This window comes from Ochotona princeps, chromosome 19 (assembly GCF_030435755.1).
Source record: "Ochotona princeps isolate mOchPri1 chromosome 19, mOchPri1.hap1, whole genome shotgun sequence".
NCBI classification, from domain to species: Eukaryota; Metazoa; Chordata; class Mammalia; order Lagomorpha; family Ochotonidae; genus Ochotona; species Ochotona princeps.
Window position 1 is genome coordinate 24677756 of NC_080850.1, and position 13218 is coordinate 24690973.

The 13218-nt window shown below is 38.3% G+C and overlaps 1 protein-coding gene across 1 annotated transcript; it reads right to left on the bottom strand.

The window, feature by feature from the left end:
- Positions 1 to 5235: 5235 nt before the first annotated feature.
- SPINK9 (serine peptidase inhibitor Kazal type 9) lies at positions 5236 to 10847 on the bottom strand. The gene is made up of 4 exons (XM_012927675.2): positions 10663 to 10847; positions 9906 to 9934; positions 7080 to 7207; positions 5236 to 5379 (listed from the first exon to the last, which is right to left on the bottom strand). Exons 1-4 carry the CDS (start codon positions 10712 to 10714, stop codon positions 5334 to 5336), a joined length of 255 nt encoding a protein of 84 aa, XP_012783129.2. The 5' UTR covers positions 10715 to 10847; the 3' UTR covers positions 5236 to 5333.
- Positions 10848 to 13218: the final 2371 nt, after the last annotated feature.

The following is a 13218-nucleotide window of genomic DNA, read 5'->3' on the forward strand; positions in this document are numbered from 1 at the left end:
AGAATATATTTAAAGACTTGATGAATCATGGGAAGATTTTCTGATGGTTACATAACGTGCTCCAAATTAGTGCCACTTTGCATTTGGATTATGCATGAGCAATTCTTAACAAATTCGCATTTATTGTTTAATTAGAAAAATGAGATGACCTCAATAAGTTTATGGAAAATAAAATTTATAAAACTTGTTTGGTGCGAAACATTTTTTAAATCCATGCCTACAATGTATTCATGGAAAATGTATGTTATGAAAACTATACTTTGAAATGCTTTTGCATTGAAACACATTTTAATATAATATTCCTGTGTACTTGAAAAAAGAATATGTTTTTACATATTTGAAAAGAGTTGAGAAAGAGAAATTTTTCATCTGCTCTTTCATGCCCCAAATGTCCACAAATGGCCAGGGTTAGGCTGTACCAAAACCAGAAGCCATGAGCCTCCTCTGGATTACCCATGAGGGTACAGAGTCCATCTGCTGCTGATTTCCCAGGCACATTAGCAGTGATGTGGAGCAACAGTGGAGCAGCCAGGGTTAGAACTGGGACTCATGAGGAATGCCAGTGTGAAGATTTCTTTAACATCTGCATCGCAGGCCGGGCCCAGCCTATGTACCTTGAAGTTCTTTCATTATAAGTCTATTGTGTATATTATCATCACGAAGACAATTCTTAGAAATGTTTTTCCAAAGATCCTAGCAAACAGTTGTGTAATGTCATTTTTGCTCCAGTGAAACATTTTTGTTGATTTCTGCAACAGTGACAGTGATGGTCTGCTCTAACAGGAGGTTCTTAGTGCTGTATCTCAGGATAGTCAGGTAGGGGAGGTGTTTTTGACAGGTCAGAACTGGGGAAAAGACCAGAAGGTGCCAAAAGCTACATTTCTTGCCCATGGGCTTAGAGGACAAATATGACTACAGGTTTTTGTTATTACTTTTTTGTTAGCTCATTCCATATCGGGCACAGGATTTTGCTGTGTATAAACAATGGTCTGTAAAGAACTGCAGATTAAGAGAGTAACTCCAGGTTACTCAAATGTAGAAAACCTAATACTGACCCCAAGGTTCTTCACCTCAAGCCTTCCCCACCCCTCATCTTAGACATTATATTATGCTGGCTTCATAAATAATTTGAGTCTGTCAGGACAAACAAGTTAACACCCAGAGGGTGTGACAGCAAACAGAAGGTAGTTAGAGCAATTTGCAGGCCCTGTAAATAAGTAACAAGAAACTGGAGCCCAGCTAAGCAACTCAAATAGGGATAGCAGGGGAAGGGTGGCCAGGGAGCAAAGCAGAAGTTTGTTGGCATGTTAGTATCTGCCATTGGGCTGCATATGTAGCAGTAAAGTGGAGAAGAGGAGACACGGAACAAAGTCTCCATTATTAAAGTACCCAAGGGAGGGACTCAAATTGAGGATGCAGCAGGCATCAGAACGATAGTGTCACACACAGGCAGAGTGAAATTCAGGAATGAGACATGGGGGTATCCTGAAACCAAACAGCCAGGCTTATGCTTCATTGTGTCACAAAGAGCTTGGGGGAGTGGGGCTTCAGCTGTTTCAGCTCTGAACCTGTTTATGAGCATTAAATGCCTCATGTTCCAAAAAAGTGCAGCCCAGAGTCTGAAAGCTGAGAGGGATCCTAGAGTTTCTGTAATGATCCAGAAGTATCTTTCAGAGTTTTTAGTATTCCTTTGCCTGTGCATATGAGTTCTTAAATTTTTTTAGTTTTAGAGTTGGTGCTGTAATGCAGTAAGTTAAGCTGCAGTGCCAACATCACCATCTGGTGCCAATTTCAGTCTCAGCTGCCCCACTTCCGATCCAACTCCCTGCTATTGCCCCTGGGAAAACAGCAGAGGATGACCCAGGTACTTGGACCCTTGTCTTGCATGTAGGAGACTTGAATGAAGCTTCTGGCTTCTGGCCTTGACCTGGCCTATTAGGGTTATTTGGTGATTGAACAAGTGGATAGAAGATTCATTCTTGTTAATTCTCTCTTCTCTCTCCATATCTCTCTTTTTCTCTAACTGCTTGTCAGATTAATAAATAAATGATTTAAAAGAACACTTATTTTTGAATTGGTTAATTGTCTTCAGGTGCAGAATTCCTTAGGAAATTCTTAAAACTTTCCAGGACATGTCCCCATGGACAAGTTTCATTAAAAATGATAATTATTGTTTTTGCTTCCCTGTCCTTTGTGTGTACACTTATTGTTAGTTAGCATTCCAAAGTCAATACTTTATCTTAAGTTCCTCTCTGACAGAGATGTGAGTCACTCATTGCAGAAGGACAGGTTTATTGGACATGGTAAAACCTGCTTTGATTAAAAAAAAAAAAAGAGCCAATTACAATAAAAGAAAGTCTGAGTTCTTAAAATTTAATGGGATTCAATTCCAGCCAGGAGATTTAATGCATGTGTAGTTGTTTTTATGTTACCTTATTTGTGTCTCTTTAAAATGTTATTGCTGTTTTCATGTTGCAAATGACAAGTATTTTACAAAGTTGTTTGAAAGGGATGACAGGGATATATAATCAGGTGTCTGAAGCTGTGGAACATACAAGGTAACTGACAGTTTGGGGGTTATTTTGCAGACTCTAGAAAAAGCACTCATTACTCCCTATTGTGTATTTGTAGGTTTTCATAAAGGGAATGTAAAGAAGTGTTCTGAGTTTGAATTGATGTGGAGCACAGATGCTGCAGAAATATTCTGGTGTTGGAACAGCATCAGAGTGGAGGCTTGACTTCAGGGTTATCTGGGATAAGTCATCAAGGTTTCCTTGCTTTTTGGTAGGTGCCAAACTCACTGATTGATAGGTGCCTGATTCACTTATAAGACATTAGTTGGACATTTATGGAATACCAGCCAAAAGCACACAGTATGGCAGAGATCCAAGTTTGCAGTGTTCATGCAAATGTAAGATGGTTCAGGTTAGTCTGGGAAAGACAGAAGGTTGGAAAATGAGGTGGTCACTTCAGGTGGTGAGGCTCACTAAATCCTTTTTTTTCTCTTTAATATAAAGGGATCAAATTTCATGTATTTCATACATACAGTTTTAAAGATCTTTTTATGTTTATTTGAAAGTCAGAGTCACAGAGAGAGAAGATCCTCCAGCTGCTGCTTTACTCCTGAAATGGCCACAACAGCCAGAATTGGGCAGATCTGAAGCCAGTCTCCCACATGGGTGCAGGAGCACAGGGAGTTGGGCCAGCTTCCACTGCTTTCCTAGGAATATCGGCAGGGAGCTAGATAGCAAGTAGATAGCCAGGACTGGAACCGGCACCCATATGAAGGACCAGCACTTCAGGCTGAGGCCCAGCGTTCTATGCCACAGAGATGACCTCTCTTAGATGCAGTTTAAGAACTCAGTGGTACTTCTCACCTTGCTCTCCCCCACTCCCACCTGTCCTTCTCATTCTTTATTTAATTTTGTCTTAAATTTTACAGTGACAGACTTTCAATTTATAATCACAAGCTTAACCCTCCACTAAATAAATAATTCGGCAAGTAGTAGGTAAAAAACCAGTGTTCCTCAAGACAATATACAGGGCTATACACAATAATCAAAGATGAGGTCTGTGTTTTAGTTACAGTCTACCCGTGTTCCCTCTTGCTGGAATGAAACATCTCATTGGTGACTCCATGGCTGTTGTCCTCCACCATTCCAACTGAGCCCACTTCCTGTAGTGGTCTTCACTTACTAACTTTTACCTGTTATTTAAGTTCAGTTTACCTCCTCAGATCTTTCTTGTTCACTCACCTAAGTTAGTCTAATTTTTGCATATATATATATGTATATATATATATATTATACATACACAAATATATATACATATACAATTAATATACTATTAAAATGATTCTTCTGCTGTAGACTTAAAGCTCCATGATGAAAGGACTAAGTTTTACATTTTTTTCTCACTGATACATTTCTAGCATGTGGCGAATACTTAATAAACGAATTCCATATTAATACTTTTAAGTTTGTTTAAGGATTTCTTTGAGGAGTGCTTTCAGGTATTCCCGGTAGTGGTCTTGCATTATTCCCTAAGCTCACATCTCTCAGAAAAAGAACGAAAGAGGAAATAAATAATGGTTAACACCATTTGACTTGAATTCTTTTGGAATCATTGTGATAGAGTCTTGCTTGCCATAGAAGTATTGCTCAGTTTCATTTCAATTTTAAAAAACATGTTTGTGGGGCCCGGCAGCATGGCCTAGCGGCTAAAGTCCTCGCCGTCAACGCCCCGGGATCCCATATGGGCGCCGGTTCTGGTCCCGGCAGCTCCACTTCCCATCCAGCTCCCTGCTTGTGGCCTGGGAAAGCAGCTGAGGACGGCCCAATGCTTTGGGACCCTGCACCCGTGTGGGAAACCTGGAAGAGGTTCCAGGTTCCCGGCATCGGATCGGCGCGCACCAGCCATTGAGGCTCACTTCGGGAGTGAATCATCGGATGGAGGATCTTCCTCTCTGTCTCTTCTCCTCTCTGTATATCTGACTTTGTAATAAAATAAATAAATCTTTTTAAAAAACCATGTTTGTGTGTTAGTTCTCTGCAACTTGCTGTACCAACAATATCAGATTCCTCCTCAAAATATGTCCCAAGAGAGCAAGACCAAATGTACCCTCTTCACCACTGTATTCTCTAATTCTGTACGCTGACACTGACAACGTAAGCATTAGCAGATATTTGTTGGTTGAATACACAGTGTGATCCATCGATTATAATAAGGCACATTCTCTACTCTTCAAGCAACCTATGATGAATTAGTGGGATACATAAGTTTCAGGTTCTAAACCAGAGACTAAACCTTAGGGAAAGAAAAACAGTGGGTATGTTGACAAATGCATAGCATCTTATGAGTTCACTGTCTTTGTGTTATGAGCTGTGTTTTAAAAGTATCTTCTGGTAGGGAATAGTTGAATAGCAGTCCCAAATCAGGGATTTCGGTGCCTAAAGTATAACAAACATCTAGAAAAGCAGTATTTTCTGATTTTGCCTAAAGTCATCTTTTGTATATTCCCAAAATATGGGGATGTTTACTTAGCCAGTTTAACAAAAATTAATCAGCTTCAGGGTCTATCATTTTTCTAGTTCCAACTATTCATTTAGCAGATTCCATGTAACGTAAAATGCCCTAAAATGGCTTATTAAGCATCATAAAAAAAAGTAAATAAGCGTAGAAGATTCTGCTTTGTACCTCAAAGAAGAGTCAGTTGTATATTTCATTCTGGCCTATTTTATTCAAGAATTAAATTGAATAGATTGTATCAGACATGACATGTATCTTGTGTGAATAGATACAGTAAGACATATTTTTGGATTCAGAAAAGAAGTTCAACACTTTCCAAAGTGTGCAAATTGAAGTTTGTCGTCAGTTTCCCTGTGGAGAAAAAAATGCAACATGAAACATGCTGAACCCATGGGTATTTCATCAGCATCTAAACTGCATCTGTAAACTTGAGAGGTACTCAGGTTTCCCTACTTACTGATGTCTTTAGAATAGGAGACAGGAATGTAGGAATATTCTTGAAACTGTTACTGATTATATAAGGTTGAAGCTCAAAATACTTCATTTTTTTATCTCTGAAATTATGTCAGTGTGCTTTTTATTAAAATGAAATATTCATTTAGAAAGCTCTTTTCACAAAATATTTTAATGTTATGAAAAAAAATAACCGAGACAATATGCTGCATGTATTAGATTCTTTTCTCATTCCATGGGTTTTCTGAGAACATTTAAAAGCATGTCTGTATTTTTATACTTTTAAGATGCTAATCATGTGTAATGAAGATGATTGTTTTGTAAGCCATAGGTTTACTTTTATCAGGGCTGGCAATGTGCTGTAATGATAAAGCTGCTGTTGGTGCTGCCAGCATGCCATATGGATAGCAGTTCATGTCCTGGTTGCTCCACTTATGATTCAGCTGCCTGCTAATGGCTGGGGATGGGGGACACAGAACATGCTTGGGCCCATGACACATATATGGGAAACCCAGAAAAAGCTCCTGCCTCCTGGCTCCTGGCTCCTGGCTTTGACCTGTCTCAGCTTTGGCCATTGCAACCATCTGGAAAGTAACCCAGCAACTGAAAGAGATGTCTCTCTCTCTCTCTCTCTCCCTATCTTTTTCCCTCCTTCCTCTTTCCTTCCTCTTTCCTGTTTCTTCCCTTCCTCCCTCTGAACCTGTGACTCTCACCATATTTTGCTGTAACTCTGACTTTTAAATAAATAATATCTACTTTATCTTTTAAATGTATTTTTTAAAATATTTTTTGAAAGTCACAGTTTATAGAGGAAGAGACAGAGAAAGAGAGAGATCTTCCATCTGCTGCTTCATTGCTCAGTGGCCAGAGCTGGGCTGATATGGAGCTGGGAGCCAGGAACTGCCTCTGGGTCTCCCAAGTGGGAGCAAGCCCACTTTGGGCCATTTTCCGCTGCTTTTCCAAGCCATAAAAAGAGAACTGGATCAGAAATGGAGCAGGTAGGACATGAATTGGCACTGCAGATAGAGGATTAGCATGATATGCTGCCACACCAACCCATTAAACATAATTCTTACTATTGCTCAAACATGTTTTGTTGAAAAATCATACTCAGAAACAGATAAAAATATTTTAGACTTATCAGATTCTGTCCTCTTTTGTACCAGTCACTAGGGTACTCTAACATATCCAACGTACTTTGTCAAACTTAACAATAAACTTGGCTCATTCTGACAAATATGGACCAAGGAGAGGATATGTTTCTTCTCCTTGGAAATAATCAACATTCACCGTGATTTGATTACTTTGTTGAGGGAGTTTAAACAGTAGATTATCATGTGGAAATTAAATAAAATGATCTTTAGTTTCCTTCCAGTGTAGGAGTTCTAGGATTCATTTATTCATTCTTCCTGTCAAAATATATAGGGATAACATGACATCAGAGATTCTTAGATCCTATAAATTGGAGGATTTCATTTGTCATAGTTAATGTGGGATGATTCAGATATTCTTAATGACCTAAATCACATCTTCAGCAGTGCATTTGTCTCAATACCTAATTTTGTTTTAAAGATAGAAAAATAGATCTCATTACTTACTTAACTTTGGAACAGAAGAAGCAATCATTAGTATAAGTTTTGCCATCAGTGCCACAAATAGGTTCGTATACTGCATAACAAAATCTCTGTTCTCCTGGTGGTAGCTTTTCATAATGACTACAGTCAACCTGAAAAAAAAAAAAACACATTAAAATCTTATAGTATTTCATACATATATTCTATCCCCAGTATTTGGGATTTTTCCAAACAAGTTGAGAGAGCTTTCTATTAATTCGCTTTTTATTTTAAATGCTGGAATGTAACTCATTTACCAGGTGCAAAGATGTTTATATAGGATATGAGAACAGAATAAGAAGTAGATTATGCCAGACGTTTTGCACACTGATTAAGATGCTACATAGGATGTCTATGTGACATATCCGAGTACCTAGCTGAAGTCCCAGCTCTGCTTCTGATTCCAGCTTCCTGCTAATGTACACCTTGTGTGGCAGCAGGTGGTGAGTGAAGTGCTTGGATCTCCCACAAAAAAACTTGGAATCAGTTACCTACTGCTGACTTTAAGCCTGACCTATTCTTAACATATAGCACATTCAATGTAACCATTTTATTGAGATCACCCATAACTGTGATATATTTTCTCTATCAATTGCCCTGCTCTTCTCTTTCACTGAAACAGTCCAATATGAATACAAGTATGTGATATAGGGAAAATAATTGTAATATTAAATATTATAACTTTAGTGGTAACTTTTATCATTAATTGTTGCTAAGAAGTTACTTAGTATACACTTTGTCAGCACATATGCATAATGAATCTGAACTCTGTAGTTGGGATTATTATTCTAAATCCTTGGGTTAAGGTCAGGGTGGTGGGTGAGCCACCTATGGGAGCAGGCTGGCAATTCCCAGCAAAGACTTTTATTGATATTTTAAATTGATGTGCACATTAAAGAGTATTAACAGTAAAATCAGTGATCAATTCAAATTCTGAATATACCATGGGACAGTATTTTACTTCCCTAAGTCTTTGTTCACTTGTAAAATAAGTAACATAGGGCCTGACATGGTGGCCTAGCAGCTAAAGTCCTCGCCTTGAACGCATTGGGATCTCATATGGGTGCTGCTTCTAATCCTGGCGGTCCTGCTTCACATCCATCTCCTTGCTTGTTGCCTGGGAAAGCAGTTGAGGATGGCACAAAGCCTTGGGAACCTGCACGCATGTGGGAGACCCAAAAGAAGCCAAAAGAAGCTCCTGGCTCCTGATTTCAGATCAGCACAGCCCCTGCCATTACGGCCCCTTGGGTAGTGAATCAAAGGACGGAAGATCTTCCGCTCTGTCTCTCCTTCTCTCTGTTTATCTGATTTAACAATAAAAAATAAGGCAAAATTTTTTTATAAAGATAAGTATCATAAAAACTGTATTATAAGATTGGATTTGGAAGTACATGCACAAGATGATGCATATATGCACTGCCTGTGTGATGTTTTTTCTGCGGGGCACAGGAAGTAATAATGGCCATTATTTTTGTCTTTTAACTTCATTTCCAGGCCTGGACAAATTCCAGCTCTATGGAAGAAATATTCTGCTGCTTGTTGTGCCAGAGTTTTAAGATACGACATTTTAATGATTTTTTTGAATGTCTGTGCTTGGATGGCTTGGAATATTCTCAAACTTGAAATTGAAATCCTTTTCCTCCAATTATGTCCCATTCATTAATTCAGTCTCTTGTTGTTATTGTCCATGCAGCTTTAAGGTTTTGGGTGAACTGGGAGGTGACAGTACAAAGACTGGGATGATGACATACTGGTAGGAGAATCTCAGGCGCTAATACAACAAAACTGAAACAGCAGCATCCCATACTTAAGGCAATGCCGGCATGATTTTGCTTCTTCTCCTTGCTTGCTCGTATCCCAAACTCAGAGTAAGTAAGACATTCAAAATATGACTGGCATGCTTCCAGACTCTTAACCTTCATTAAATCTTGTTCACTGAACGGTTCATATGTAATAGAAAGCAATACATTACATATATAATTATGTATATATGAATTGAAGATGTGAAGGAAATTATATGGGTCCTAAAATCACATAGCTAATAAAAAATACAATTCAGACTAGAATTTACATATTCTCAGTGCTGATTTAAATGTTTGGCTACTCTACCTCTAGTTTCTCAAAAATATTCATACTTTAATCTGAGTCATAAAGGAAAGGTTAAATCTTCTCTAAGATAGACATCAAAAAGCTTGTGACTCATAGAAAACTTTAATAAGAGTGATTAAATTCATACTAAATTTTATTCTAGGCATTGTTCTGTGCCATTTTCTTGAAATTTTTTAGTGCCAATGTCCAGGGACACAGGGCCCAGGACCCAGGAGATGGAATTAAAACCAACAGATTCATAATTCTGATACTAATTTCCCACCACTCATTTTAGAAGCCTGTCTGTTTATTTTTAAAAGAAGCCAGTTTGGGTGCTCCAAAAAGTAAGTTACCAAATGTACAGAATTTTAATTACTTATTTCGTGTACAATCTCTTTACTGATAGAATTTTCATATTAAGGTGAGTGCACTGGATTCAACATTTAGTTTAGTGGTTAATGTGTTGTTATTCCATATTAAAATACTCAAATTTAATACCTGATTTCAGCTTTGTGCTGATGCCTACTTTTCACTGGAGTAATTGGTTCTTGCCATTCATCTGGGAGACCTGGATTGAGTTCCCTCCTGCCAGCTTCAACTAATGCTAGTTGTGGCCCAGGCCAGACACTTTGGGCATTTAGATGATAGATTTTCTCTCTCTCTTTCCTCCTCTCCTTCTCCCCCCTCCCAAATGAATAGATTTGAAAGGATGTTTATAATAACCTGTTGCTTCTGTTTCACACATTCTGCATCTAGGGGGAAAAAAGAGACAATATTAAACTCTGAGAGAACCCAATGTTATTAGAGAATTTTTGATTTCCATTTTTATCTCTCAACTTTTCATTAAAATGTAAATCCCTCCTAAGTACTGTGTATCAATGTGTTAAATGTTGAAACCCTTAATACAGATATTTTTATACCTCATTCAGCTTCTTTGGAGTAGGGTTGAAATATAACCAGAATAATGGAAATGCCACCATGCAAAAATAGGAGTTTGTCCTATTTTTTTTAACTTCAGTAAAAACTGAAAAAAAGCAATGAGCTACATACATAAGACTCAGCATTCCTATGTAACAGGCGTAGGTAACAGAGTTTAAACCATAGTTAAAAACCTTAGAGAGGCAAATTTTAACTTAATAATGGAAGAAGAACAATACCTTATGGTGTCAAACAATAGATTATAATGTTTTATGAAGAAATGAGATGCCCATAACTGGTGATATCAACTCAAGGCAGTATCTGAATGATCATGTTTTTTAAACATTACAGAAAGGTATGTATAAGGATTAGCATTTGTCCCTAGAGAATCACTATTGTCTACGCAACTTTTGAGATAATGTGATTTTGAAATTCGCTGCAGGAATACATTCTACAAGTTTTGCTTATTTGTGTGATACCTGTATTCCAGAATTATGTGGGCAGAAGATGGCATGAGCTACTGCTAACTGGGAAGAGGCAATTTCATGACAGAGACACTCACCGAATATGGTCGCAAATGCCAGGGCCGAGAGTAGGACCAATGTTGTTTTCATGCTGCTAGAGTGACCACAGGCAATCAGATGCAGTAGAAGCAGCAGCAGCAGCCTTGTGGTTTCTGCCCAACAACTTGAGTTGTGCCTTATATATTGTGAAATAGCTATTCCCAGTGACAGAATGCCAGGGACATGTCATAAATGTCTGCTAGGCATGGGAATTCTTTTCTTGTGAAAGACAGGTTTAAGCAATTTCATTGGCAATGAGACCTTATAGAACTAACATGCTGTAGATTGTTGCCTTATCTTTTTTCACACTTAAAGGTTTATGAGTACTTGGTCATCTTTAGTTAATTGTGTCATCTTAACAAATCTTTGAGATATTATTGTTCTTTGTCTTATAATTGATAGAGTTTAAGGAAGTTAAAATAATTCCACTAACATTACTGAGTACTCATTGTTGCAAAAATTTTTCCAGGAACAATGATAATCCCTGCAGTTTTATTGTTTTTGTCAGTTTCCCATATCTAAAACCACTTCCTTTTCTCTTCTCCAACATCAAATAGGAGATGTTGCCAGTTAAAATTCCAGGCTAAGCAGAGGGAAGAATTGGTCACACCAAAATCTTGATTCAGCAGGAGCAAGTGATCAAAAACTTTTCAAAATTTCTTAAAATATTTTGAATTAGTATATAATACCGGTACATTTTCTTAGGATACAGCACACTATCTTGACATATATTTAAAAAGTATATTGTTCAATAATCAATGGTTCCATTTTTATTAGATTTATTTATTTTTTATTGCAAAGGAGGATTTACAGAGAAGCAAAAACAGAGAGAAAGATCTTCCATCTGGTGGTTCACCCCCCAAATGGCTGCAGTGTGCAGAGCTGAGCGATTTGAAGCCCATCTGAGCTTCTTTCAGGTCTCCTATGTGGATTCAGGGTCCCAAGGACTCTGCTGCTCTCCTGGGACACAGTTAAGGTGTTAGATGGGAAGTAGAGCAGCCAGGACACGAACCAGCACTCATATGGGATTCTGGCACTTGTGGGGTAGGATTATCCAATTGAGCTATTTCACCAGATCCAGTGTTTCCATTTTCTTAACTTAATGTTTGGAGCCCAATAGCTTCTCTCGTTCTTTATGCAGAATATAATGTATTATTGTACATGTCTTCACTGCAGTGTGCAAAACAAAGAAATAGCTAGCACTGGTAATGTAAGAAAAGGGAACCCTTATGCACTCTCAGTGTGCATGTAAATTTGTACAACCATTATAGATAATAGTATGCTCAGGAAACTAAAAATGTATCTATCATACAATCAAGCTGACCCACAACTGAGTATGTATCTGAAGGAAATAAAGTCAGTATATCAAAGAGATGCCTGTATGCTTGTGTTCATTGTAGTATTATTTTAATAGCTGAAATATGGAATCAGTTTAGTTGTGCATTGATAAATGAATGGGAAAAAACGGTGGTAGAATGTTGTTCAGTCATATAAAGGAATAAATGCTTGTTTTTCATAAAAATATGTATTAATTTGAAAGGCAGAGTTACATAGAGAGAAGGGAGACAGAGGGAAAAATCTTTCATTTGCTGGTTCAGATGGCCACTGCAACTGAAACCAGGAACCAGGAAGTTATTCTGGATCTCCCATGTGGGTGGTAGGAGCCCAAGCATCTGGGCTATCTTCACTGCTTTCCCAAGTGTGTTAGAAGTTCTCCCGTAAGTAGAGCAGCTGAAACTGGAAGTAGTTTCCATATGAGATGTTGACATTATGGGCAGCAGTCCAACCCATTGTACCACAGTGCTGATGCAAGCTTTTGTCAAAGAAATAGCTTTCCCCCAAAACTTTATAGTTGAAGGGGTAGTACAATGGGTGGAACTAATGACCACTCATCCTCATTTACTTGCTCTTTGGTGAGAACCCTTCTCAGACTATCATTGACCTTGTTCCTGCTTACTGTAAAAAGTTACTGTGTGGGCATCCTAGTATGTGTAGATCTAGGCCCTGTAGTTCTCAGAGCTTTAGCTATGCTTCTTTATTCTACAAACCCAGGCTGACAAACCCTGGCTGATGGATGAAAAAAGATATGGTGACAGCCATAAGCTGTAAAGGAAAAAGTCAAACAGCATACTGATTTTTGAATGTGCGATTTTTAGAACAGGGTGGCTATCTGAGAAGAACCTTAAAAGTATTCCTGCAGTTTGATAGAGTGAGAAGACATTGTGTATACCACTAATAAAGATTATATCTAAGGCTGGAGAGGTAGAAAGATGCCTCTTTTTTTTGAACATTTATGTATTATGTTGGAAAGATAGATTTTATAGAGAAGGAGAGATAGAGAAGGTCTTCTGCCCACTCTTCACTCAGATAATGGCCAGGGCTGAGCTGATCCAAAGGGGGGAGCTAAGAGCTTCTTCCAGGTCTTTTGCATGAGTGCAGGGTCCCATGGATTTGGGCTGTGCTCCACTGCTTTCCTAGGCAATATGCAGGGAGCTGAATTGGAAGTAGAGTGACCAGGACAAGAACTGGCACATGTATGTGATGCCAGCACCACA

Coding starts and splice junctions, on each gene's coding strand:
- SPINK9 (XM_012927675.2), bottom strand. CDS start 10,714: ATGAAAACAACATTGGTCCTACTCTCGGCCCTGGCATTTGCGACCATA. Junction 9,935..10,662: donor GGCATTTGCGACCATATTCG/GTGAGTGTCTCT, acceptor TTTTCCCCCTAG/ATGCAGAATGTGTGAAACAG. Junction 7,208..9,905: donor GTGTGAAACAGAAGCAACAG/GTTATTATAAAC, acceptor TTTTTTTTTCAG/GTTGACTGTAGTCATTATGA.